Source organism: Epinephelus fuscoguttatus, linkage group LG4, assembly GCF_011397635.1.
Source record: "Epinephelus fuscoguttatus linkage group LG4, E.fuscoguttatus.final_Chr_v1".
In the NCBI taxonomy this organism is placed as follows: domain Eukaryota; kingdom Metazoa; phylum Chordata; class Actinopteri; order Perciformes; family Serranidae; genus Epinephelus; species Epinephelus fuscoguttatus.
In genome coordinates, this window is record NC_064755.1 from 46327976 (window position 1) to 46354158 (window position 26183).

At 39.5% G+C, this 26183-nt stretch overlaps 2 protein-coding genes across 2 annotated transcripts in view; one reads left to right on the plus strand and one right to left on the minus strand.

Moving 5' to 3' along the window:
- Nucleotides 1-4272, plus strand: part of LOC125887861 (voltage-dependent calcium channel subunit alpha-2/delta-4-like) — a 174524-nt gene extending 170252 nt beyond the window's left edge. Inside the window, exons 37-38 of the mRNA XM_049574945.1 lie at nt 209-326; nt 4041-4272. Coding sequence (XP_049430902.1) covers nt 209-326; nt 4041-4272 — 350 coding nt within the window. The remainder of the gene's footprint in view (nt 1-208; nt 327-4040) is intronic.
- Nucleotides 4273-8937: 4665 nt separating this feature from the next.
- On the minus strand, nt 8938-26123 carry LOC125886830 (AFG3-like protein 1). Its single transcript, XM_049573163.1, has 16 exons — nt 25857-26123; nt 23780-23864; nt 22579-22664; nt 21258-21407; nt 21013-21084; nt 19089-19213; nt 18731-19001; nt 18322-18459; nt 16561-16714; nt 16369-16476; nt 14797-14922; nt 13941-14051; nt 13604-13719; nt 12991-13191; nt 12708-12902; nt 8938-11806 (listed from the first exon to the last, which is right to left on the minus strand). The coding sequence occupies exons 1-16, from the start codon at nt 25986-25988 to the stop codon at nt 11579-11581; spliced, it is 2298 nt and encodes a 765-aa protein (XP_049429120.1). The 5' UTR covers nt 25989-26123; the 3' UTR covers nt 8938-11578.
- Between the last annotated feature and the right edge of the window lie 60 nt (nt 26124-26183).

Sequence of the window (26183 nt, forward strand, 5' to 3'; positions counted from 1 at the left end):
TTGATACAGACGGTACAGAAAGATGATGAGAAGACTTCTGTCGTCCTTTAGTCAGTGGACGAGTTTTTATTAGAATTAGGAGGAGTTTGTTTCAGGTTCAGTTCTCACAGTGTGTGTGTGTGTGTGTGTGTGTGTGTGTGTGTGTGTGTGTGTGTGTGTGTGTGTGCGCGCGCGCGCGTGTGTGTGTGTGCGTGTGTGTGCGTCTCAGGTCATAAGCAGAAGAAGGTGGAGGCTCTGCAGCCCTGCGACACAGCGTATCCCGGCTTCATGTACGACTCGTCTGTCAGAGAAGCTAACAGCCTCATCAAGTGTGGACGCTGCCAGAAGTAAGAGTCACACACACACACACACACACACACACTCTTGTACCTCTGTCTTTGTGAGGATCAGCCAAAATGTCCTCACTTTGCAAAACTGTCCTCACTCTGTTGCTAAAATACATTATTTGGTCCTCACTGTGTAGCATGTACAAGTACAGATACAAGCACATACACTCAGTAGTGGAAGAAGTACTCAGATCCTTTACTTAAGTAAAAGTACTAATACTACACTGTGAAAACACTCCACTATTAGTAAAAGTCCTGCATTCAAAGCCTTACTTAAAGGAACAGTCTGTGGTGGTGAGGAGTGCAGACTGCAACCAGCTGGAACTTCTCCTGGTTAAAGTTCTTTCACGTCACAAATCAGTGTTTATCTGATGCTGTTTGGCTCATCAGAAACAGGCCGATCCAGATCCAGATGTTCAGGAGGTTTTTATTGGGAGCCCAATTATCTGCAGAGGTCACTTCCCCTCTAAACAGGTGTGGTGATTTAAGCTCCAATGCTGCCAATTGCAAATGGGCTGTTACCTACAGAGGCTAATGTGAAAATGTAAATGGCCCCTATCTAGAGTCAGTGTCTGGTTTGTCCATTCTGGGCTACTGTAGAAAAATGGCGGTGCACCATGGTGATCTCCGTGGACGAGGACCTGCTCCCTGTGTAGATGTAAACAACTTATTCTACAGTATCGAAAACACAGTGCTTCTTATTTTCAGGTGATTATACACTAAAGAAAACAAAGGTATTATATTGTATTCCATTTCTGCCAATATGTTGCTCGAAATCCAACACACTGGACCTTTAAGGAAACATAAGTACAGAACAGTAAAATGTTCCATGTCAGCATTTTCCTGTTCTATCTGATAATGTTGGATTAATCTTACGGCTGCATTAATGTGTCTGTTGCAGTTTACTCATTTAAACTCTGTTAGGTAGTTAAATCCACAGCAAGGCATCATATATACATTTCATTCAAGCCTTAACATGAACCTAATTCTCACCTCAACTGCAACAAGAAGTGAGCATCAGATAAAATGCCCTCACTTTCCAAAAATATCGTTAAAGTCTAACACTGAACATATGTTACATAAACCCACTCATCCTGCTCACCTCTTACTGTTTTAAACCCAACTCCTACCTGCGCACAGACGTCAACAAACAGCCTCTCTGCTAAGAACAAAAATACTCCCACGGCTCCATCTTGTGGTCAAACACGGGAACCTTCTAGAAGTGTATCAAGGTTATTGTCTTTACTCACAAAAATAAATATTAAAAAAACTGCAAATTCACCCTGAAACTGAATTTAGATTAAAGTCGTTTTGGATAGTAAAGAGTCTACGTGCAGTCAGCTGTCCAACAGAGTTCAGGGTCACTTTACAGGATTTAAAAACATTTGTCTACTGCTGCAGAGAGAGAACAGTGAGATTAGTCATTTTGCATTCAAATATAAAAATGATGATGATGTGGTATTTGCTGACTTCTGTACCAAACATGTTCCCTCCCCTCTGGAATACGACCTGTAGGGGGAACCTCTCTAGCTGTAAGGTGTTTTACCACATCATCATCATACACTATAACTTTTTTAAGATCTTAATCATGACACACTATGACTGCTTTTTTTTCTATGACAAACTATACTATGAGCTCTCTAGCGCCACAGTGCTTTATTTATAGTGGTACATTGTGACATGTTTTTCTTTCATCAAAGAAGTCTACGTTTGATATTATATATATTGCACTTTGCCTATTTCTATTAATTGTGCATCCCTAACTCTGGACCACATTAAGCTATACATAGTGTGTTGTTTTTCAACACTGAACAAACCACATAGAGTACCATGTTATAGTTGACACTGTGCATATCAAAGTTATGAACTCTTACATTTGTCATTTCTACATACACCTTGCTGCAGTTTGCTTTTTTTTTTACATATGTTCTTTATGAACATATTTTACGTTCAATAGGTGGAGGAACAAAGAATAAAATAAAACATCAGTACACAGAACAAAAAAAGACAAATATGAGGTCATGAGATGTTTATAATGTCATAAATGAGTTCCCATTTTTTCACAGTCTTGTATATGGAGCTGATACCAGAGGCCTGAACCACAGAGTCAGTTCAGCTTAGCCAGGATATCTTCTCATTATCTGGCCTGACTAACCCGTCACATTAGCTGTCTGGATAACCGGTGCTACAAAGCTGGTTATCAACGAGTTCAGTCAACTCTGGGTTTTCCTATCAGCCACGAGTGTATCATGTGGAAGAGGCGGGGCTGTTAATTACGAGCGACATCATCACAGCCATGGATGAAGTAGGCTGCTTAATATGAGATGAGGTGAAACAGAACCAAGAGTGTCTGGGACTCACAGACAGTCAAATGTCAGTGGCGTGGGATGTACTCTGTCATCTGGAAACATTGAAAACACTCTCCAAATATTCACCATCATCCGAGACGTAAATGACGTGCAGGTGTCACTGAGCTCTGTGTGACGTTAGCAGAGTGTGTTCTGCTGTTTAAGGTGATGATGATGAAACTCCTCTGAATATGTCACAGAAACACTTTAAAGTAACACCGCACTGTTTCTGCTGCTGGAGTAAAGAGCAGTTAATGACTGATGACGTCTGTCTGACTGACATGTTGCATTTATAATAACAGGAGCTGATTAACAGTGTGTGGATTATTTTACTGATAAAATATGATCTGTTTTATCCCAGTTCTCATCACACAGGTGTCTCATGTTATTCTGAGCTGCTGTGACAGAATCAGAGTGTCAAATATCAACACTGTCACTGCGATTAAAATAAACTTTGCAGAAGTTAAATTACAGTTGAAATCATGTGTTGAGTGTTGTTGTCTCTGAGTTTGTTGGAAGCTCTGTATTAAAACCAGAGGAAACAGAGCCCTGAAACAATCAGACAATATAACAATATTCAGGCTCCTCTTTTTTACCTGTCAGACTGTCGTCCATGGATACTTATTTCTTCAGTGACCTGATTGCTCAGAGGTCGGGGTGGTGACAGGCTGTTCAGCATCAGTTAGCACGGTGATTTATCCCAGTAAAAACAGAACCAGCTTCGTAGTACTGAAAACCCAGCGTTAACCCTGAAGTTAGCTCGCTAACTCTAAATCCTGCTCCGTAGTACAGACCTCTCAACAGGTCCAGTGTCTAAAGCCACGATGTTGTGATGCTGGTGTGAAGTCAGGATCAATTTAACCTCTCTTTGTAGCTCGAATCGATTCACCACTTCTGCCAATACTTCTAATGAGAAATTCACCCATTGCCTCACCATCTGTAATATTTCCCTCTCTTTATAAACACAAGCAAGCAGTGACTGTAGTGGAATATCCAGTGGAGATAACTCCATAGGCTTCTGTTTAGCAACATAAGATGGGTCACACCTGTATACAGGTGGTCACAGCTGAGCTGATACATAATCCAATTTAGTCTAAAGTCTAATCAGAGAGATGATCAGCTCTTTATTGACGACTACAGCATGAAGGTGAGACTCGCGTTCAAACTGAGCTGTAAAATATATTAACATGAACATTTTGTTTTATGGTGGAATTTCCCTTCAAATTATGAACTCAAACAATTGATTGAAGGTTTAATTAATTGTCTCTTTAATGTGCTCTGCTGATGTCTGTTACTTGTTATTTATGACACCTGATGATCACTGATTGATTGATTGATTGGCGGCTCCCTGTCGTTTGTGTTTCAGGATGTTCGTGGTGCAGCAGATTCCTGACAGTAACCTGGTTCTGGTTGTGACTCAGGCCGACTGTGACTGTTCCCGTCAGTATGGACCCATCCCGCTGGACCCCAGAGAGATCAAATATATCCTTCACTTACTGATGGTTAATAGAGGCAGCAGTGCCCCCTGCTGGAGACACACTATCTTAGTCACTGCTGCAGGGACGGCCCCTCACCACAATGTCTGTCCAGTCAGTTAGTTGTCAGTTGACAGTTCTCTCAGACAAATTTCTTGTGTTTAAATAAAACTTTTTTTCAATTTAAGGAAATAAAAAGTTGTTCTATAGAGAGTAGTTCTATAAAGTCTGGTTCTAGAAAAAAAACTAATTCAGGTGCTGAAATTCAGGTATGGTATCATACCTAGTACTTAAAATGTTTAAATGATGCTGAACCCCCATGAGTGGTGTATTTTCCTTAATGGCAGTGAACATAACGCTACAGTGAAGTGCAACAGGATGAAGTCCCAGAAGGTGCGGCGGCGTCCAGAGTCCTGCCACGCCTACCACCCGAAGGTGAGTCTTCACAACATAGTTTTTATGACTTGTTATGATATAACATTTTTATGACAAACTATACTATGACTTTGTTTTTAATTTTTATTACATACTATGCTATGACTTTTTTCACTTTTTAAGACGTTATACTATAACTTTTTGGACATGCTATACTATGACTTTTTTTTCATGATTTCTGACGACATGCTATACTATGACTACTACATTTACTAATAATAATAAAATACTAAATCGCTGTACATTGATAAGAAATAAAGAAACACATACTTATACATATTTTTATATAGAAATATGTATTTCTACATAATGCAGAAATACACCTGCAGCCAATAATAATACAAAAGTATCTGTATTGTTATTAATTCTGATGTTAAAATACTTACAACAGGAAGATGCAAAGGACTGCGGCGGCGCGGCGGCCATCTCCCTGTCGCTCTCTGTCTTCTCAGCCTCTCTGCTCGTCTCATCTCTCCTCCACCATTGTACGTAAAGAAGGGACCAGCCAACCAATCAGGGCCCTCCAAGGGAGACGGCAGGAAAGTAAAGGAAAAAACGTGGAGCAGGTAGCCAAAGGACATTTTTTACTCACCACAGGAGACAATGGGACTTCTCAGATTCTTTTCTTCTTCCTGCTGTTCAGAAGAGTTTCTGCTCTCTCTGCAGTGGACACTAAGGACTATTTCCATTTTTTTAAGACTTACGTCTCCTTCCTGAACTTTAAAGTGAACGAGGAACAAAGAGTCCTCACTCTGCTGGAACAGACTCTGATGGACAGATGTAAGCAGTGCAGCTTGTGTGGAGAAGTTTTGCCATTAAACTCAAAGAATGTAGCATCTTTGTAGCTTTTGATACAGAAATATTGTAAATAAATTAGAGTTTTACATTCAAATGATTTACAATTTTAAAAAAAGAGAGACAAAAAAGCAGGACTAAACACACTCAGCTCTTTGAGGGGTCAAAGGTCAACAGGAAATACAGTGGCCAAATATTAAGCAGTGTCATACAGATTATTTACCTGCAGGTAACATGACTGCAGCAGCTTTTCTTTAAACCTGAGTTAGTCGTGTCATAGTCAGAACTTATCTGTTGCATCAGGTGTTGAGTTTATCCTCAAATTAAGTGCAGCACTGTAAAAACATTTACACTTGCTTGGTTCCAGAGACTTTTAGTTGCAGGTAGGCTACAAGAAACAGCAGTCACATGTTCCCGTCTAAAGAAACCCAAAGTGTTTCCTGGAGTGGCGCTCAGTGACTCTTCCTCTTTTTTTCTCCCCAAGGAATCAGAAAATTGCTCATTATTTTGGTAATTTCAAGATCAAAAGAAGTCTTTTGTTTGTTCTGACCTGGTGCACAATTCTTGCTGGTTGTGTTTCAGAAACTGAACTCACCAGTGAAGCTGAAGGCAGAGTGTCTGTGTGTGTGTCTGTGTGTGTGTGTAGTGCTTCAACTCATTACGTCCAACTCTTCCCAAACAAACTGTTTTCTACTTGGAAATGAGAGATGATGTTGAGAGAAGCTTCAGGTGAATATTTTCTGACATGTTACCAATCACAGATTATAAACCTATCTGTCAGCAGGTTGTTGGTGTAACGTTGAACTAAATGTGGTGATGAAACATGAGTTTCTGTTGTCTGACTGAGCACATCCTTTTGGTCACAGACAGTAAAACCACTGCAGCTCAGCAAAAACAACATTTGCCAGGGTTATTCTTAGGGTTGAGCTTACGGTATGAGATTTTTACGGTATGAGAAAATATCGTGATTTCATGGTGTCACAGAATTATAATTATTACTATCAGCCAGAATGACCCTTAAAGGAATTAAAATGGACGGTTATTTTTGGTTAAACAAACATTTTATAACTATATTTGACACTTGAGAGTTTGTGTACAAAATCTCCATTTTAAAAAATAACTAAAATAAAATTGAGATTTTCTGTCCAGGTGCTTTTTTCCCCTGAATATTGTCGAGAAGCAAATGTAAACGGTACGATAACTGTCAATTATAACATGACGGTATACCTTGAAACCAGTAAACTGTTGCAACCCTAGGTGTTATATAGAGAAGCAAAGAACAGTCGTGCTTGCGAAATTGGTTTTACTTTTTACTGTTATCTCAGGTTCACAAATTAATTAATTAGTTTCTCGTGATATCGGGTTAATACATGTTATTTCCTGAGAAAACAAATGGCCGATTTCTCAAGATAGCGAAATAATTTATCACGAGAAAACTGCTTTTGTTTAAGCTCACACAGCAGTTATGCTACGCTCAAGTGAGCCGTCGTTACCTTTAATCACACTGATCAATGATTTAGTCATCTTGAGAAATCTGCCTTTTGCTTTCTCAAGAATCGACACAACTAAACACGTACTCATGAGAAAACAAGCTGTGAAATCTCGATAACAAAATAATGACCCTGTGTTCCCAAGATGACAAAAGATTTCCATTATTGTGGCCATTCTGATTATTAATGTTGTTGCTGTCGAACTCTGTTGGAAAGATTTTAGGAAATACGACTCCACTTAAAAAAGCTTAAACAAACTGAGACACGTGAGGCTCTGAATGAAGATAAATCATTTCAAATGCTCGTCTCAGAGTCTTACTCACAGTAAACTACAGAATTAGCACGTGGCTAACTGCTAACTCCCAAACAACACATTAATCTGCAGAAATAAAAAGCGGTTATCATTTTGCCTGTTTTAACAGAGTTGTGTTTCTACATCAAAGGCAGTTATAATGAAAATCCCAGCTCTTACATTTGAAAACTCAAATTCAGATTCTGATATAAAGAGCTCGTTTTATGTTTCCTGACGTTACATGACGTGGTGTTTTACTTCAGCAAATTACTGTCAAACAGAACACGTTTATGTTTCTGTCATAACGTGTGTGTACACTTCAGCAGTTTAAATACACAGTCCATGTACAGGAGGGTTCCACTGACTCGTCTGTTCGAGGCCAAATTTTGTTTTTTAGCTTTAATATTTTTAATTTAGTCTCCAAACTCTCCGAGGCAGCGTTCACAGACTCACAGAGACTGAAGTTGGTTCAGATTTAGCAGCATTTTAACATGAAGTATCTCCACTGTCAGTCGAGCCCTCCTGCTGTTAACACGTTCACATTCTGCCTGCAGTCACAGCGAGGACGCCACCTGCTGGACACCAGCAGCAACAACAACAAAAACAATGTGATGTTAAGAAAAAAAATCCCACATAGAAACTGTGATTGATCACTTGTGTCTTTGTTTGGGCCGTTACTTTTATTTCAGCCAACGATTTCTAGGACAGGGAAGTTTAGATGGAAGCAGCGCCTGAATTATTAATATCATGCAGACTTTGGAATGTGTGATTTTATTATTGAGGTTTCTGGACGTCCTGACGAGTCTAAATCAGATCAGATTTAATTATTTATTACTGATCAATTTTAATTTTAAATCTGCAACAACTTTGATAAGAAATGAACGATTTAAAGGTCCAGTGTGAAGGATTTAGGGCGATATATCAGCATGAATGGGACAAAATATAAGAACATTTTTCTTTCAAACCTGGAGCGATGTCACTTTTCTTGTGCTGCTTTCAGACGTCTTTCACAAGAATTTAAACTTTTGAAACCTCAGAAAATTGGTGCAATTTTTTTTTTTTTTTCAAAACCATGGGGAAAATAGCAATGAGCAACTTGGTAGGAAATGTCCTCCAAATTGCAAAAAATAATAGATTTAGAAAATTGTTTAAAGAAAAAGGGAAAAACCATATTTATAATTATTATTATTACATTTTAAAATGATGTTACAGAATTATTTTACTTTTTAAGCACTTTCCTTTTTTTAAAAACTAATTTACTTGTTTTTGAGAAACTGTTTTATTCAGTGTCTTCACTGGTTAAAATTAGCTGCTCTGTTTGTTTTGGAGAGAAGAGATCTCTGTGGATAATTCAGCTTCTGGTAAAAACAACTCTTGAACAATGAACACTGAAGGAATTCTAACTGGGAGTTTCAGCTGGTTTCAATCCTCACCATTAGATGCCACTAAATCCCCTGAAATCTGGCACACTGCTCCTTTAAGTCTTTATTTCAAAGTTGACATTTTAAACGTGAGGGTTTGCTGCTTGTCTTTGTCTTACTTTATAGTTAATTTGATAGTTTAAGGTTTGGAAATGTTGGTTGGACAAAACAAGACATTTGATAAAGTCACTTTTGTCTCGGGGATGTTGTTACAGGCTTTTTTCCACCGTTTTCTCAAACGCTGTTTTCAAACGATTCATTGAGCAGAAATCTACAGATTAATTGGCGACATCGTTAGCTGCAGCCCCTAATAACATGTTTGCATAAACTGTGGATGAAAATAATGAAAGCAGAGTTTAGTGTGCAGCTGCATTTAATGTGGGAGCAGCGTGTCATACTCAATCAGATGAGCTGTTATAGCCACATTTTAATCACAGACCTTTTGTTTTACTCATTTTCACTGTTTTACATCAACATTAAATAACTTACATTCTGTTACACAGGTGTTGTTTTACATTTTGATGAAGTTGTTTCGGCAACTAAAGACACAGTAGCTCAGTGTCACGTGTGAGGACATGTTGATGTATTTTATATTTTATTCAAGGAGATACACTGAGCTGTAATAAAGGGAATTTGTCACCAAACAACAGAATGTCTCTCATGTGTTTACAGTAGTGTCTGAATGGTTAGCGTCTTTTGGCTCTTACTAATGTTAATAAAGATTCATTTAATTGGTTTTACTCTCTTCAGGGGAGCTGCTGATTAAAAACACTAAAAGGTTAAATGAGGCCTCAGTTTGTGAAACTGTGTTGAGGTGGAAAAGATAAATGAAGCCGGAAGTCATGAAGACATGACTTTTTGTTTCAGTGTCTGAACCGGAGGTGAATCAGCAGAAATACTCAAATATTAATATCTGATATTATTAATGTGTCCCATCAGCCAGTGGGGCTGCTGGTGATGTAGCAGCTTCCTGTCGAGTCGTTATCACACAAAATCCATACAATCATCTTTTTACAGCATCGAGTTGTTTGTATAAAACAAACTCAGTAAAGCTGAACAGTAGAGGTGCGGAAATATTTTATCGATACACAATATATATTATTGATTTTTACAAAACACATTTTAATACAACTTTTGGTACTAGAATAATAAAATCAGTTGCTTTTTCAGTCCACTAGATGGTGCTGATGTTTTTGTCCTGGTGAGGTCAGCAGAGGTCTCAGACAGGAAGTTCACCAGAGAAAGAAATCAGAAATTTATCACCGGCGTTTAAATCAAACGTCTGGACTTGTTTTGGATTTTTTAAGGCAGAAGGAAAGGAGGACTTGGATGTGACACATGTCATTTGCAAGCAAGAATAAAATACTACTGAGATGAGGGCTCACCTCACGCCACCATCCAGAGCTACCGTTCGCCGCTATGGCCAAGCTAACGCTAAACCTGCTCTGCGGAAAAATCAGCCAACACTGGACACGCTTAGCTCAACACAACCATCAACTGTGAGAGAGTGAAGAAAATAACACGTCCATCACCTACTTCCTGTGTAAAGATGTGTGTCCATACAGCAATGTTGAGAACCAAGGCTTTTGTTACATGTTAAAAACACGTGAACACAGGTATGTGACTCCACCCCCACGTTTTTCACCAATACAGCCGTACCTCTCTGTCTCTCTACAGAGACGTGACGCATAGAGCTGAGGAATCGTGACTCACTAAAGTCGCAGCGGAGCAAACACAGCAGACCTGCTGCACAACAATGTAACAGACAACACTTCTAACATGGCTGCTGCCATTCAGTTAGCGGGACACCTGCATGTGAGGTCTGTCACATACCTGCTTAATCTGGCCTCTCAGAGGGCGTTAAATCTGCCCACAGTTCAGTCTGTCAGGTGACTGCAGTATTTCTGACAGGTGTTATGACAGTGTTGGTCGGTCGTCTGCTCTGTGTCACATTGAGCTGCTACAAAAATGATTAAAGTTCATGAGCAGACTGAAAAATTTTACCTCATCAAATAAAGTTAAGTGTTTCTTTGGGAGAAAAAAAAATTGCAGTTGGAAAAAATTGCAATATATCAGAATTTATTGTATCGCAACACTCAGCATGTCGCAATAATATCGTATCGTGGGTCCTCTGGAGATTCCCCACCTCTACTGCACAGGGTGAAACGTGTCAGTGCTGCCAGTTAATCAAAGAAAACTTCATTGAAATGTAAAAATGGCAGGAAACAAAAATAACTTCACATCAATTCTCAAAAATATTTCAACCAGTAAAAATGTTTTAAATTTAGCTGCAGGAAAAGTTCTTCAAGCCGTCGGGGAGCGAAACTCCCTTTTTATACAATAAATAAAAAGAAAAGTCAGTGTGTTCACACGCTGTAAATGTGCCTCATTCACACTCTGCTGGGGAATATTTCAAACTGTCAGTTTGATCAGTGTTAAGGCAGTTTGGAGCAACTTCCTGTCCGAACGGTGAAAACACAAACTGATGGCAGCCTCAGTGAAACTACAGTCCACATGTAGGTTGTGCGGAGCCTGGTGGATCTCGGGAGGAACATTTCTGACCATCACTCCCTCAGATTAGTAATTCATACGCTTTAATGACTTCGTTTGTGTCCTTGAAATAATACTTTGTGCTCTTGAATAATGTATTTGCCTCCTTTTGTTCAGAAACAGAAAAGATCCAGAAAATTTTAACAGACAAAACTGAAATATATCCACGTCTGTGCAAAATTAAAATCTAAATCAGTGCAGTCTATGGTGAGAGTTGAGACGACAGACTGGATGAAACTGAATCTGCCGTGATGGATTCAGTCATTTAAGTGTCTTAATCATTAACCTGAGGGAAATAAAGTCAACTGACGGCATGCATCACTAATCTGTGGGAATCATTTTTCCTCCCAGAGTCTGTGAAACTGAGGCAGCGTCGAGTTGGTTGTTGGGTTTTTTTTGCAGCTGGGATGTGAAGCGTTTGTTTGTCTTATCTGAGTCTCGCGGCTCTACACGGCCTGCTGTCTGTCCTGAGTCGGGCTCGTCTCCTCCGCCTCCCCTCCTCTCTCCTGGTTCCAGTCTTTGAGCCCCTCTGGCAGACTCGTGTCCTCCTCAAAGCTTCCTGTCCCCTCCACAAACTCCTCGTACGTAGACTTCTCCTCGAAAGGCCGCGGGCCCAGCAGCTCCAACATGTCCGCCTTGTCCAGGACCTCCTTATCCAGGAGACGCTTCCCCACCTGAGGGAGAAACCAGGGATGAATGCCAAAACATATGACTGTATCTACCCCCTCCTTTCCTGGGAAAAATACCTGCAGCATTCAGGAATTGTTTTCTATGTTTTTTTTCATGTCCAGTGAAGTGAAGCAGCTGCTGTGGTTTTTAGACAAGAAAAAGCAGAAGTGCCAGTGAGGGTGAGCATCATTTATCAAATGTTATTGTTTACGCTGTTCAGTTGGAAAACTGTCTGTTTGGTTTTAATACAAATATTATTTCTTAAAATATAATATATTACATTTCAATATATTTAAGAGAACTTTTTGATTTAAATATTTTCTTTTTCTGAAATTTTTCATCTTTTTAAATTATGTTTTGATAATCTTTTTTAATGTTTTTTTTAAAGCACTTGTAAAATTATATCTGATGATTTATTGTTATTAATTTTACAAAATACTTTTATTATTATTATTATTATTATTATTAATTTACAATAATATAATAACTCAATTACCATCAATGTTTTTTAATTTATTTGCATTTAACAATTTTATTATTTATTTGTTTATATTTACTTAAACTTTTATTTGTAATATATTTTATTATTATCGTTATCATCCCTTTTTCCCATTTATTGTAAATTCTGTTTTAATTTATTCATTTATTTCCATCAAGAGAAACCATGTAACAAGTTGAAAAACAAAATGATGCAGCTGGAAAATTAGGAACATCATAATTTTCCATAGAACTAAACTCAAGTTTCATTATCAGTTATTGTTGACAATAATTTATTAGTTTTTTTAAGGCCCTTGTGTTTTCAATAATTAAATGGTACATGCAGGTTTAGACTCAGTGATGCTGCAGCAGCACCAGGAGATCTGAACCTCTGCACAGTAACCAGCACACGATCCATCAGAGTCTCACCATCTCCACCAGCTCCTTCTTTTCCTCGATGAGCGCCAGCGTTCTCTCGTACGCTCGCTCCACCAGCTCCCTGACCTCCTCGTCGATGAGCTCTGCCGTGGCCTCGCTGTACGGCTTCTCCATGACCATCTCACCCTGCCGAGGCAGGTCGAACGACACCTGTCCCACCTTCTCACTCATCCCAAACTGCACCACCTGGAGGGGAGTCGGGGAGGAGAAGCAGCTGACAGGGTGGGGAAACACTTTGAATACAACAGACCTGTCAGGTGTGTGTGTTGTTTACCTGAGCGTAGGCGGACTGCGTGACCTTCTTCAGGTCGTCCTGAGCTCCGGTGGTGATCTTGCCAAAGAAGACCTGCTCGGCCACGCGGCCTCCGAGCATCATACACATCCTGTCGAACAGCTGCTCTCTGCTGTACAGGTACTGCTCTCTGGGCAGGTACTGGGCGTAACCCAGACCCTTCCCCCGCGGGATGATCGACACCTGGACGCACAGCAAATGTGTTATTAAAAAAGTTATTTTATAGTCATATAGCATATTTTCTTAAAATGTTATAATATGTTAAAATGATTTTTAAATGTATATATTTGTTTTAAATATTTTTTTAATATATTTTTTTAATTATTTCTAAAGGCCTTTCAAAACAATTTTTTAAATAATTTCCTTAAAAGATTATTTGTATTATTATCTTTAATGATTTATAATAATAATTTTACAAAGTTTTTTTATTATTATTTTTACTAGCATTATTAAAACTTCAAATAGTTGTTTTTGGGTCTTAATGACACACTGACCCATGTCGAGTTTTAAATCGCTCTCTAAATATTTTTGTCACTAAGAGAAACACAGAAGCTGTGAGCTATGAACACAGACGGTGTAAAGACATCAGACGTACCTTCAGCAGCGGGTCAGCGTGCTGCAGGAACCAGCCCACGATGGCGTGACCCGCTTCGTGATAGGCTACAGTCTTCTTCTCTGTGGGCTGCAGGACCTGAGTCTTCTTCTCCAGACCTGAAAACACACGACTTATAAACTGACGTCTGACGGCGACAAAAACAAACTGGATGATGACTGTTGATGTTTTACTGCTCTTGTTTATGTTATTTACATTAAAGGAAATCAAATAAGTGTTTATGATGCAGAGTGAAATAAAAACAGGAACATGTCAAATAAAAGTTGATGAAAAAAGAGAGAGGATTGTGAGTTGGGTCAGTTTGTGACATCACACTGACCTCCGATGACCCGGTCGATGGCCTGTTCAAAGTGTTTGGCGTTGACGAACTCGTTCAGATGTCGAGCAGCGATCAGTGCCGCCTCGTTGCAGACATTAGCGATGTCAGCTCCTGATGAAACACACACATCCACAAACTTTGAGACTAGTCTGCTAACTATAGCCACAGACATGCTAACAAGAGTTAGCAAATGATTTTAGACAAGCGCAGAGTCTGTGCTCTTCACACAGCATAATCTACCTATTAATTATTTCTAATTTCATTTACTTGTGAATCTAAATATTGAAGTTTTTAATATTAAATTATTTTATTTTACTTTAATTCTCAAACTGCAAAAGCTTACTTCTAAAATCTGTTTCCTTCACATCACTTACTTGAACTCTGAACATGTAACTCCTGTATCTTTGCTGTATATTGAAAAGCACATTGAATTGCCCTGGTGTATAAAATGTGCAACAGAAATAAAACTGCCTTGCCTACAATATAAAACCTTTAAAAAAAAATATATATATATATTTAAGTGCTGTATTGTTTGAGTGCTAGTAGTGGTGAAATGCTGATTTCCTCTGAATATCTTACACCATTTTTTTTTTTTAATAAACCAATCTAAAGGTTGTCAGCACTTTTTGACTAACCTAATTTGGTTTGAAAGTGTGTCTAACTAACAGAGGTCTACTTTCCATAACATTTCCTTCAAATTTTTCATCTCTCTTGTGTCAGTTTATTTAGGTCATTCGGCGTTAACTGAGCATCCAGATGTTCGAACAAACTGACTGACTCCACCATCATGTTTTCATGTCTCTGACAGCTGTAATGAAAACACTAAACTGTGACAGACGATGTTTCTGTGACGTACCAGTGAATCCTGGCGTGGCAGCGGCCATCTTCCTGGCCAGAACGTCTTTGTCCATGTTGGGGTCCAGTTTGATTGGTCGCAGGTGGACTTTAAAGATGGACGCTCTGCCCTTGATGTCGGGAGGACCTGAGGGGAGACGAGAGAAAAGAAAAACCCTCAGTCTAAAGACACTAAACATTTAAAACCTAAACTTTGCTTCAGTTACACAATCAGTGAATTAACATGGAAGGAAACAAAATGATAAGACAAGATGTTTATTGGGAGTAATAAATGATCAGATCTTGGTTCAACACATTATGCACAATATTGCATAACTAATAACTAATAAATAAAGGATGAAAAGATCAACACTGGACGTGTAAACTGAGAATAAAGAACAATGATGATAAATGGACTAAACCAGCCTGGTTACGTTTAAGATGAGAAAATACAAAAATAGTGAAAATATATCATTTATGTAAGAAGTAGATATTTTAATGTACCAGTAGATATGTGATGACGATTGTGTTGTCTCAGCGGCACAAAGAATCAGCTTCATTTTGTTTTCTATTGTCCTTTTTATTGGAAAATGCGCAATACTTTAAACATTGATTGATAAACATTTATGATTCAAAAAAGTAGTGAATTATTTTTAATTTTCTTTATAAATTATTTTTTAAAAATGATAATAACTAGAGGAAGAGTAAGAGGAATAAGAATACTACCAATAATATTAAAATATGATCTATTTAGCCAGTTAAGTCTGGGATGATAAGACAACAAAAACCTCAATTTCAGGATAAACTTTACTCATGTAGCAGTTTGTTTTTAATTTTTTAATAATTATTTTATATATATAATAATTATTTTATATATATATATATGTTATATATATATATATATAACATATATATATATATATATATATATATATATATATATATATATATATATATATATATATATATATAATATATATAATATATAATATATATATAATATATATATAATATATATATATATATATAGATATATAATATATATATATATAAATAATATATATATATACGTTTTTAATTAAAAATTTTTGCACATGGCAACAAAAACATTGTGGTCCAGGCTGCGCCAACCAGCCAGCGCCAGACCAGCGAACGCAAGCGTGCACACATGAACGCGGTGCCCAGAGAGGCAGTTAGAGCTACAGGCTACAATGAGGCTAAAAGGCGAGCTAGCTCCGTTGTGTTTGATAACACTGTTGAAGGTAAACAGAAGTGAAGTGTTGTTGCCATGTGCGGAGCCTGGGCTGCCTACAGAGACCAGACTTTCCACAGCATATTCAGAGGACATGTAGCTAGAGGATCGTGAGGAGATGTTTGCTGTGTGTGACAAAAACTTTTCAGGAAGACTTAGAGAGCCTTTAACTAAGTAACTGAGAAAGTCTTCAGTAGATCAACAGATAATTCTTAGGTGGAAATAAAACAAACTCTTTGCCCTGAGGACCCCTTCTCCACCCCTGCCCCAAAGCCCCAAAGGAAGTGATGTCTCATTCAGCTTCACCAGAAGCACCAATCAGCTCTCAGCGTTGAACTCTACCTATGTAGATCTGTCTGTCGAAGCGTCCCGGTCTCATCAGAGCAGGATCCAGGATGTCGGGTCTGTTGGTTCCAGCCAGGACCACCACGTTAGTCGCCGTGTTGAAACCTGCAACAATATAAAAAACATGCAGTTATTAATAAAACACTGTTTCAAATCCAAACCTGAAGACTGGGCTCATCTTCATCGTACCGTCCATCTCCACCAGCAGCTGGTTCAACGTGTTCTCCTGTTCACTCTGACCACCAAAGTTCCCCCCTCCCCTCTTCCTCCCCACAGCGTCGATCTCATCGATGAAGAGGATGCAGGGGGCGTTCTTCCTCGCCATGGAGAACATGTCCCTCACCTGTGGAGGAGGAAACTCAGTTAATCATGGTGTTGTCACTGCAACATCAGATTATCAGAGTGAACAAACATGACGGCTGTTTCTCCTCATTCATCCACCCAGAGTAGTTCATGCTTCGTCTTACGTCTCTAACACTGAATCCAGAGAGATATCTGTGAGATTGAGACACGAAATATTGAAATGTCAGATAATGTTTGGCAAAACATGTGGAAGACATACATCTGCCTCTACACAGACACAGAGGAAACTCTCTTGGAAAAATCTGATATCGCAGTTCCACAGACATCATAACTGTTGAGGAGAGTCTGGGTCAGAGGTCGCCTGAACCAAATGTTTTTGTTACTGACTGAAAAAAAAAAAAAAGGACGACCACCCATCATTTTTAAACATTACAAATAGTGAGAGCAATGTACTGAAACTTAATGGAAATGGAATTTTTGCAGTTCACATAATTCAGTTAAAATCACTGAAGATGGACGAAGTGTCTCCACATCCCTCCACTGTACAGAAGTCCAGCTAATATATCCTGGATATGGCCACTGCCTTCTTACTCTGGTGATGTCATTTGGACATTTGGAGTCTGAGCTCCATGGTATCAAGTTTCCTGCCCATACACCTGTTTCATCAATCGCGAACAGCGCCACTGAATGTGAACCCACTGATTGGCTCACACAGCTGTCAATCATGTTGTAGAATTCTCGTTTTATAGCATTTAATAACTAATTAAAACCATCTTTGGGAAACATGTATTTGACATTCACTTAAAGTTTTTAGTTTGGCCCATTCATTAACACTGAGAGGGTGGGCTTTATGACCTGCACTGCAGCCAGCCACCAGGGGGCGATCGAGATGTTTCGGCTTCACCTTTGAGGAGCTGTCACGTCGTCCATCTTTATAAATAGCCTATAGTTGAAATTCATTCTTCTTTTTTAAGCCTCTGAATATCCAATCATCAAAACAAAAAAGCTTTTGTTATTAGTTATTATATTGACATTTAAGGATTTTTAAAAAATAAACTGAAAGATTATGACAGCGTTTTTATGACCTGTCTCTCAAAATGATGGAAAATAAGAAAGTCTAACTCAGCCTCTGGTCTGGATCATTTCATGTTGATTGCTAACTTTTTTTTAAGTCAGAAAATAACTGTTTGAGGAAACTGTGTGTAAAGTGCTCCAAAAATACTGATATATAAATATCCTTGAGAGTTCGGTGGTACTTTCTATCTGTAATATCTCTGAAGATGATGTAAGTGACAGATGTTTGGGTAAAATAATGCTCGTAGCAAGTAAAACAAAAAATGATTGCAAGGAACTTGGGGAAGGAAGCTCAGGTAGGGGAGGACCAATGGCTAAAAAACTGTTGAAAAAAATCATCTTAATGGTAAATCTGAAACGAATCTTGAGACTCTGAGGGGAACACATGGAAGAAAAATGGGAACCATTGGCATTACTCAAGACCAACTACTAAAATATGTTGGAAAATGATGGAGGAAACAACTTTTGTTTAGTTTTACTGTTTTTTTGGTTTAATGTTTCACATCACTTCAGTAAAGATCTGAGCGGGGTCCTGTGGTCTGACAGATATCTGATCTGGTTTCCTTTACTCACCCTGGCGGGACCGACGCCCACAAACATCTCCAGGAACTCGGAGCCGTTGACGGTGATGAAGGGGACGTTGGCCTCTCCGGCTGTGGCTTTAGCCAGCAGAGTCTTCCCTGTCCCAGGAGGTCCGGACAGCACAGCACCCTGGGAAAAAAAACTTCTTTTAAGTCTTCATTTGTCACAAAGCTACAGACACCGGCACTCTGACTGAAGCTAGTTATTTTTTTTACAATGGATCACAGAGCAAGTAAAAATCTCAGCAGCCTCATTCTTTATTTTAGACTTCAATTTTCACACTCAATTTCCTCCTAAACTCACCCACAGCAGTTTTACATTGAATGCTAAAATCCCTGCCTCTGTCAGGACCTGCTGTCGCTCCCTGGAGCCCTGCGTGTGTCCATGTGTTTTCTGTTACCTTTGGGATCTTGGCCCCGAGGTCCTGGTACTGCTGTGGGTTCTTCAGGAAGTTGACGAACTCCAAGATCTCCAGCTTGGCCTCTTCGCAGCCAGCCACATCCTTGAACTTCACCTCAATGTTGTCCTTCATCATCTTCGCCGTGGACTCGCTCATACTGAAGGGCCCGCCCCTCCCACCGCCGGGGCCTCCTCCCATTGGTCCTCGCCGCAGGGTGAAGAGCAGGAAGCCAATCAGCAGCAGGGTGGGTATCATGCTCATCAGGAAGGAGCTGTGGAAACAGAGGGGGAACAATGGAACCCACTGGTTTCCATAACGTGCATCAATGAGAGTACAGGTGTTGACGTGTTAAGCTCACCCGTCACTCTCTGTGCTGTAGATGACAGCAAGTCTGTGTGACGGCTCCAGGCCGAGCTCCGTGTGCGCCGCCTCCAGATTCCTCTCAAACGTGTCGACGCTGCCGATGTTGAACCAGACATAGCTCTGCAGGTCACATAAGATTTCATGATGTCTCATAAGACTGTGTGTTATTTAAAAAATGAGTGGGCACAATAAGATGTTGTGTCTTCCTGCAACTTTTCAGTCTGTGAAAAATCTGTGACTTAAGCCTGATTTATGGTCCTGCGTTAAATCAACGACGTACCCTACGACGAGCTACGTCGTAGGGTACGTGGCTACGCAGAAGGCTCGCCGTAGCCCCCGGCGTAGCCTGACATGCACCTCCCCAGAAATGTAACTACACGTCAAGGTGACACAGACCCAGCGCAGACCGAGAGGGCTGTGATTGGTTTGCTTGGTAGCAACGCATTTCCGATTCCGTATTTCCAGATTGCACCATCCCCGCCATCTTTAAACATCTTCTGTTGCGATGTAAATGTTGCAGTATTAAGGCCCATTTATGCTCAACGTTCAATACGGATATGGATGGAGCCATCTGTCCGTGCTCCACGTTCATTTCTCTGTGACCGGAAAAGCTGGAAGCTAAACAAAGAATCAACTAGAGACGACGATAACCATTCAGGAAAGGAACGCAGCCTCCTACAGCTCTGGCGGTGAATTGCACCGCCACAAAATGGAGTGACAGAGAAGTTCAAAGGGTTCATGACGGCGTCACGGCAACGACGTAGGTACGTCGTAGGTACGCCGCAGGACCATAAATCAGGCTTTGTTGTTACCGTTTTATTTTGTTAGGAGTATTTGACTTTTTGGGTCATTATTGACAAAGACTAAATCATTTTTAATTTTCCGCACCGTTGCATGTCATTTAGGTCTCAACTCAAACACATAAGGAGTAAACAGAAACATCACAGTAGTATGACACGATGAGCACATGTTGGTCTCATTTAATTTTAACATTACATATTATATTTTTGGCAAAATGCAGCACATGTTCACACATTCATTCAGAATGTCATGACAATATTTTTTGGCTTCATATAAATTAGAAAGTTTCAGTTAGGTATAGTTGTGTCATGACTCTTTGCTGCGTGGCTTCTATGTTTTTGTGTCATATCAGAGTTATACCTGTATTTTTTAACATTTTTAACTATCTCCATTATGAATGTTGTATTTTACTTGTGTCTTATTGCTGCTCTGCACGTCTGCATGCATCAAGAAGTGTCTACATTCAGAAATGTTCAGCAGTGTTTTGTTTCTTCATGTTGTTTGCTTGCATGACTAAACATACCCATTAGTAGATATCAGCCTTCCCACAATTTCTCCAATAAATTTTCAAAACTTTTCCACAACCTCTACGTTATATTTTAGTCCATTTCCATGCCTTTTTTTAGTAGTAGTTTAAAATGGGCAGGCCTATATCATGACACAACCATTCACTACTGAACATGTACTTAGCAGGCACTTGTGGATAAACAAACTGTTAGCACTTAATAACTTCACTTCACTAGTTGCACGTGCCAATAGACCACACCAGCACATGCGAATACTTTGCAAAACTCAGAAAACCTCATTGGGGATTTTTTATAAATGCACTTTAAACAATAGCCAAAACAATGTATATTCAATTTTTTCCCAAAGCATTCTGTTCATTCCAAACCATCCCCAGGCCTGGAAAACTGTTTTTCTAATCTTACTTTACTTACTTAACTTTTACAGGAATTTCCTGATGGTGGAGACCCTGAGATATTGTTGATATATTACTGTAGTGCTGTTCCCTGTAGCTCTGGGTTCAATGTGCCTCGCCAAAGGGCTACATGATTAACGTACAATGAAATGAAATGAGGTTAACATGTCGGCTTCCATATCAGATTATTTCTTCTCACCGCATCAGGGTCGGCTCCCGGCACCAGGATGACTCTGACATACTGTTTGTTGACGACCTCTAAGCGCTCCACCTGAACAGAAAAACACACGTACATAATATGATTCATGTTTACAGTCTTTTTCACTTACTTTTTTTTTACTTTTCACTTATTGAAAAGTTCAAATGACATCGTTTGAACTCTAAATCATGTCAAGTTCTCAGTACATCCCAGTATAAATGTTCCAGTATAAAGTTCCTCCTCACCATTCCCCTGGCCACGTAGCGGTGGATGAAGTCCTTCCAGCTGATCTCTCTGCCGTTGTCTCTGAAGTATAAATACAGCAGAACTGAACTGACTCCAGCCACAGTGACCGCCAAGTACCTGAAGTCCTTCTCGTCCCAGGGGAAGTCACCCTGAGGACCAGCAGAGACACACAGGAGCATGTTACACAGCAGTGATAACACAGTGGACATTTACTGGACCAACATCTGCAAGCAACTGGTAATCATAAGAGAGATTGGGAAATGGGTGGAGCAGCCGGAGGAGTAGAAATGGATGAACAAATATTTAAAACAAAAGACTTTATATTGCGTACATAATGGAGTGCTGCAGGGAGCGTAGTTATTCATAGGCCCACACAGAAATTAAAATCGCTCTGGTTCCCTCATCAAAATTCCAGTGCGATTTTTATGTTGGATTTTGGATTATTGCAGAAAAGAAGCTCCATGGTAAACAACCTTTAATGATACATTCATGTTTTGTTCAAAAAGATCATGTTTACAAATGAACATCACTGTTAGGATTATTGAAGCGTAATGCACTCACCATGAGTAAACAGCTAACGTTACAATCAAACTGCACCACGATCACGCATGAACTGAACGTCACCGCCACAACGAGGGTGTAGAGCCGTGTAAGGCGTGGTGACGTTGTGTAAACTCATTTAGCTGATTCATTATATGTCAAAGAACAAACCACCAAAGCCTCTTAAGCTTCTGTTAACCACACACCTCATTTCAGGCATCTAACCGAAAACCCATTAAACCCATTTTAGGACTGATTCCTGCATCAAATGTTAAAATATATGTAACTGCACTGGAATTCACTGCAAAATTGTGAATTATAATTTCAACGTGATGCCATTTTCATTTTGGAAGAGTAGCAGCTAAGCCTATTGCAGCTACATGAGATGTTTCGCCCCGCCTGACCTGGCTGACGCACTATCCACGGTTGATGTCACAGCTTCCTTGAGTTCGGACAACAAACTGCAGGTTCCAGTTGCCAAACACTCATTGTGTTTATTCACACCACCAAACACACATTGAATAAATGTCCATTTCTTTATCTTTCATTGAAACTGAACGCACAGCCTTCAGCACATTGCACACTGGCCTGTGCCACAGTGGTCAAAACCCTTTGGCTCTTCCGGGCTGAAACACTTGACAGCAACAATGTTGTTCCTGCCTTTATGCACCAACACTCACAATATCCATACAGCGCCATCCAGTGTACGTACACACTAAGTACAATTCATGTCTGCTGAGTGAAACAAGATATTTGGCTCTTACAGGAAGTCTGACAAACCTTTTGCATTCGGCTCCACCAGTCTTTTCCTCCTCTCTTCCCTCCACCTGATGATCTTCCTCCTCCTCCTGCTCCACCCTTTCCATCTGAAATAAAAGAGTGTTAGATTATACACCTGTCAGAAAAAAAACAGCATTTGTTCCAGTATAAGTTTTAATACCCAGATCTGCTTTAGCAAAACTAGAGTGTACCAAGATTTTGTTTCTGATTCTGTTGTTTCATACCATGTTTCAACCCTGTCACACTAAGGCCTGAACCTGCAGCCAAAATATCAGTTCAGAATCAACAGACTGTAACATCGAGCAGCGCCAGGACAAACACACACAAAAAAAAGCTCTTATTTGATAAGCTCACATCTGTCCTACAACACCAGACTGGCTTATTTGCCAAATTAAATGTCACAGAAGTTCACGTGGCTTAGGGTTTAAGTTTTAATTCCAGTGTGTCTCGAGTTGTTTCTGCTGCTGTCTCAAATTAATTGTGTGACTGAACTTGCTGACCTGACTGAAAAATGTTTTTAATATTGGTCAATGAAGGTAAAAATCAATTCAAATTTTACATTAGAGGTTGAAAAAGTAAATTTGATGGAAAAGCTAAAATAACGAATATTCTATTTAAAATGTGTGTTGTTTGTGGGCTACAATGCTTTCCTTAGGACATAATAATAATAACAATGTTTATAATAATAATAATAATAATGTTAATTTGTATACCACCTTTAAAACAAAGCTACAAAGTGCTTTACAACTGCAAAAATGAAAACAAAATCCCACAAAATAAATGCATAATAACAGAACATTAAAGTAAGAATAAACCAAAATAAAGTATACAATAAGATAATAAAATAAGAGAACTGACGACTGGACGTACACGGCAGGGAATTAATTGAGTAAAGGTGCATTTTAAAAATGAGGAGAAAGACGCTGCAAACTGAAGGGTTGGTATTTTGTATCACGCGATCTCCTAATCGTCGTTGTAGCTGTCATTTGTCCATATGCAGCCTGTTTTTTGTTTACATGGATGTCTGCCCGATGAAGATCTTGTAGGTTGAGATGCTGCATCAATAAAAACATAAGAGCTTGCAAATTTTAGCATGCAGAAGAATTTTTCTTTGCAGCTTTTTGTCCTGCACCTGAACCCAGCCGGGGCTGAATGACAATAATATCCACCTTTTGTCCTTCAGACACGCAGCAGCTCTCACCTTTGGGTTCAGTGGAGTACAGTCGTCGCTGAACCGACTGGAATCTGCGACAGGACAGGAAGTTTGTTGGAGTCCGACAATAGCTCTGAAAAAAACACCACAGAATCACTGTTAGTGCATCAAATACACACCAACACCAACCTGAGAGTGGCTTTAAGGCCACACCTTCTAACAGGTAAAACAAACAAACACTGAAGGTCACATTTCTTTGAAAATCCTGGCAGTGAAATCTGAGTTGTCGTAAACACTCTGAGCTGTGGAATCATTCAATCTGATCCTGTCAGCATGACTTTGACACTGACACTGATACAGTGCATAACCAAAAGTAAGTGGACAACCTTATATTATGTTTCCTTTAATTCCAACAAAGGGACAGCTTAACGCTCCAGCATACTGAATCTGCAAGAACTAATGACTATGTTCATTCTCATTCAATTTAATTTATTTGCATGAATAACTGATTAATGGTTTTGTCTGCAAATTGTCCGAAAATATTGAAAACATTCCTGTGGTGACGTCTTCAAACATCTTATTTTGTCTGGACCACGGTTCAAAAGTAGTTTTAAAATTGACTTAAAGCATTAACATATTATCAAAACAGTTGCTTGTTAGTTTTCTGCAGGTCGACTAATTGCTGTACAGCACACTGTGATATTTTAGTGTGTCAACAATTTGTGTTTGTCCCTTTCCTGTTTCAACAAGACAATACCCCTGCACACAAAGCCAGCTCCAAGAAGAAACTGTTGTCTCAGTTTGGTGAGGAAGAACTTGACTGGTCTGCAGAGTCTAAACCTCAACCCCATCCAGCACCTTCAAATACGAGAAGTCTTTCCAGAAGAGTGGAGGCTGTTTTATCAGACCTGTGATATTCAACTGTTACATACAGCAGCGTGCTGACACATACTTTCAGCTATGTGGCTCATTACAATAATCACTACTACCTTCAATGTACATGTGGGTATGTGGCTACTGTATAAAGATTAACTTGAATAAAAAAGTGAGCCTATTAAGACACAAAATATTTAATCATAGTCCACATTAGAGCTTGGTAAGAAAGGAAGGAAAGGCTGACAACAATTGAAACTGCTGTAAGATTTAAAACCAGACAGTTGTTAGCAAGGTTGGAAATGAACACCAGCCCAAATGCTGGTAAAATAAGCAGGTGGTGGCTGCTAGAGTCGTTTAATACAACAGCCAAAAAAAGTTATTTATTAATGCAATCTAGGTTATCTGTTGAGTGCCTGGCAGATCTTGGAATTAAACAGTCACAGTGGCAGGTGGACAAACAAAGGCAGTATTCAACCCTGCTTTTGGGAAACCAAACACATTTTATTAATGAGCTATTTTTAAACGGTATAATGATTGACTATGTTGTTTACTATTTCAAGCTAATCTATCTGTCAACACTAGTGTCGAAGAAGACTGCTTTGGTATCATACCCAAAGTAAAACACATAAATAACGTTAAAGGTACAAATTTACTTTAAAGTCATTTAACGGGCCTCAATTTCTGCTGCTGTTAGCTAGATTACTTCAGGTGCTAGTAAGTTGTTAGCTTTATTTATGAGAAGAGCCTTGTGAATAACTTTTGCAGATACTTTAGTGGGATATTTAAAATGTACAGAATGCATTAGGTTACAGGACAAATCTTACCACATCCTTAAAATATGACCTTTTGTCTGTAATTCCCAGAGTCTGCTAGCTAACGTTAACTGTGTACGAGCACAGAATAAAATCACATTTTTCTTACAATACAAGGTATTTGCTAAAGTGAAATATGGCCGAACTACAAAATAGAATATAATCTGACAGAAAACGTTTTAAATTAAGTTTTGGATGGTATGCTGTCTTTATAATACGTAAACAACCCCTGAACTGCGTGACTTTGCGATGGGATTTGGCACGTATGCTAGCTAACGTTAGCTAGAGATCCGCTGCTCGAGACAAAACACATTTTAGTGTAACATTACAGCTAATTTCCAAACAGGGTGGAGAGGGAATGTTGGTGCTTAACTCACTAACGGACTCGCACATTTCTTAGACAACAGTCACTCCAGAAATCCTCCACCTTCACTTACCGAGGCAGCGGAGCTTCGGAATCCGGCTGTGAGGAGCCGTCCTGCCGTCACCGCTGAGAGCCGCGCCCGGGCTCCTCCAGCCCGGCAGAGAGGCAGGGCGGCCGCCGAGAGAAGCCTCAGCAACTGAGACATCCTCCCTGTGCCGCGGGCCCAACCTTTCAGTCCAAAACACGAAGCTTTTCGTTCAAACTCCGCTCGTGAACTTCATCGTGTTGCACCAACAAGTGTTATTGAATAAGAGTAACAGCGTGAAATGTCAACGGGAGGATGATGTAAAGGCCCGAAAGACTTTCTCTGCGAATACCTGCCGGAAATTGTTCTGAAAAG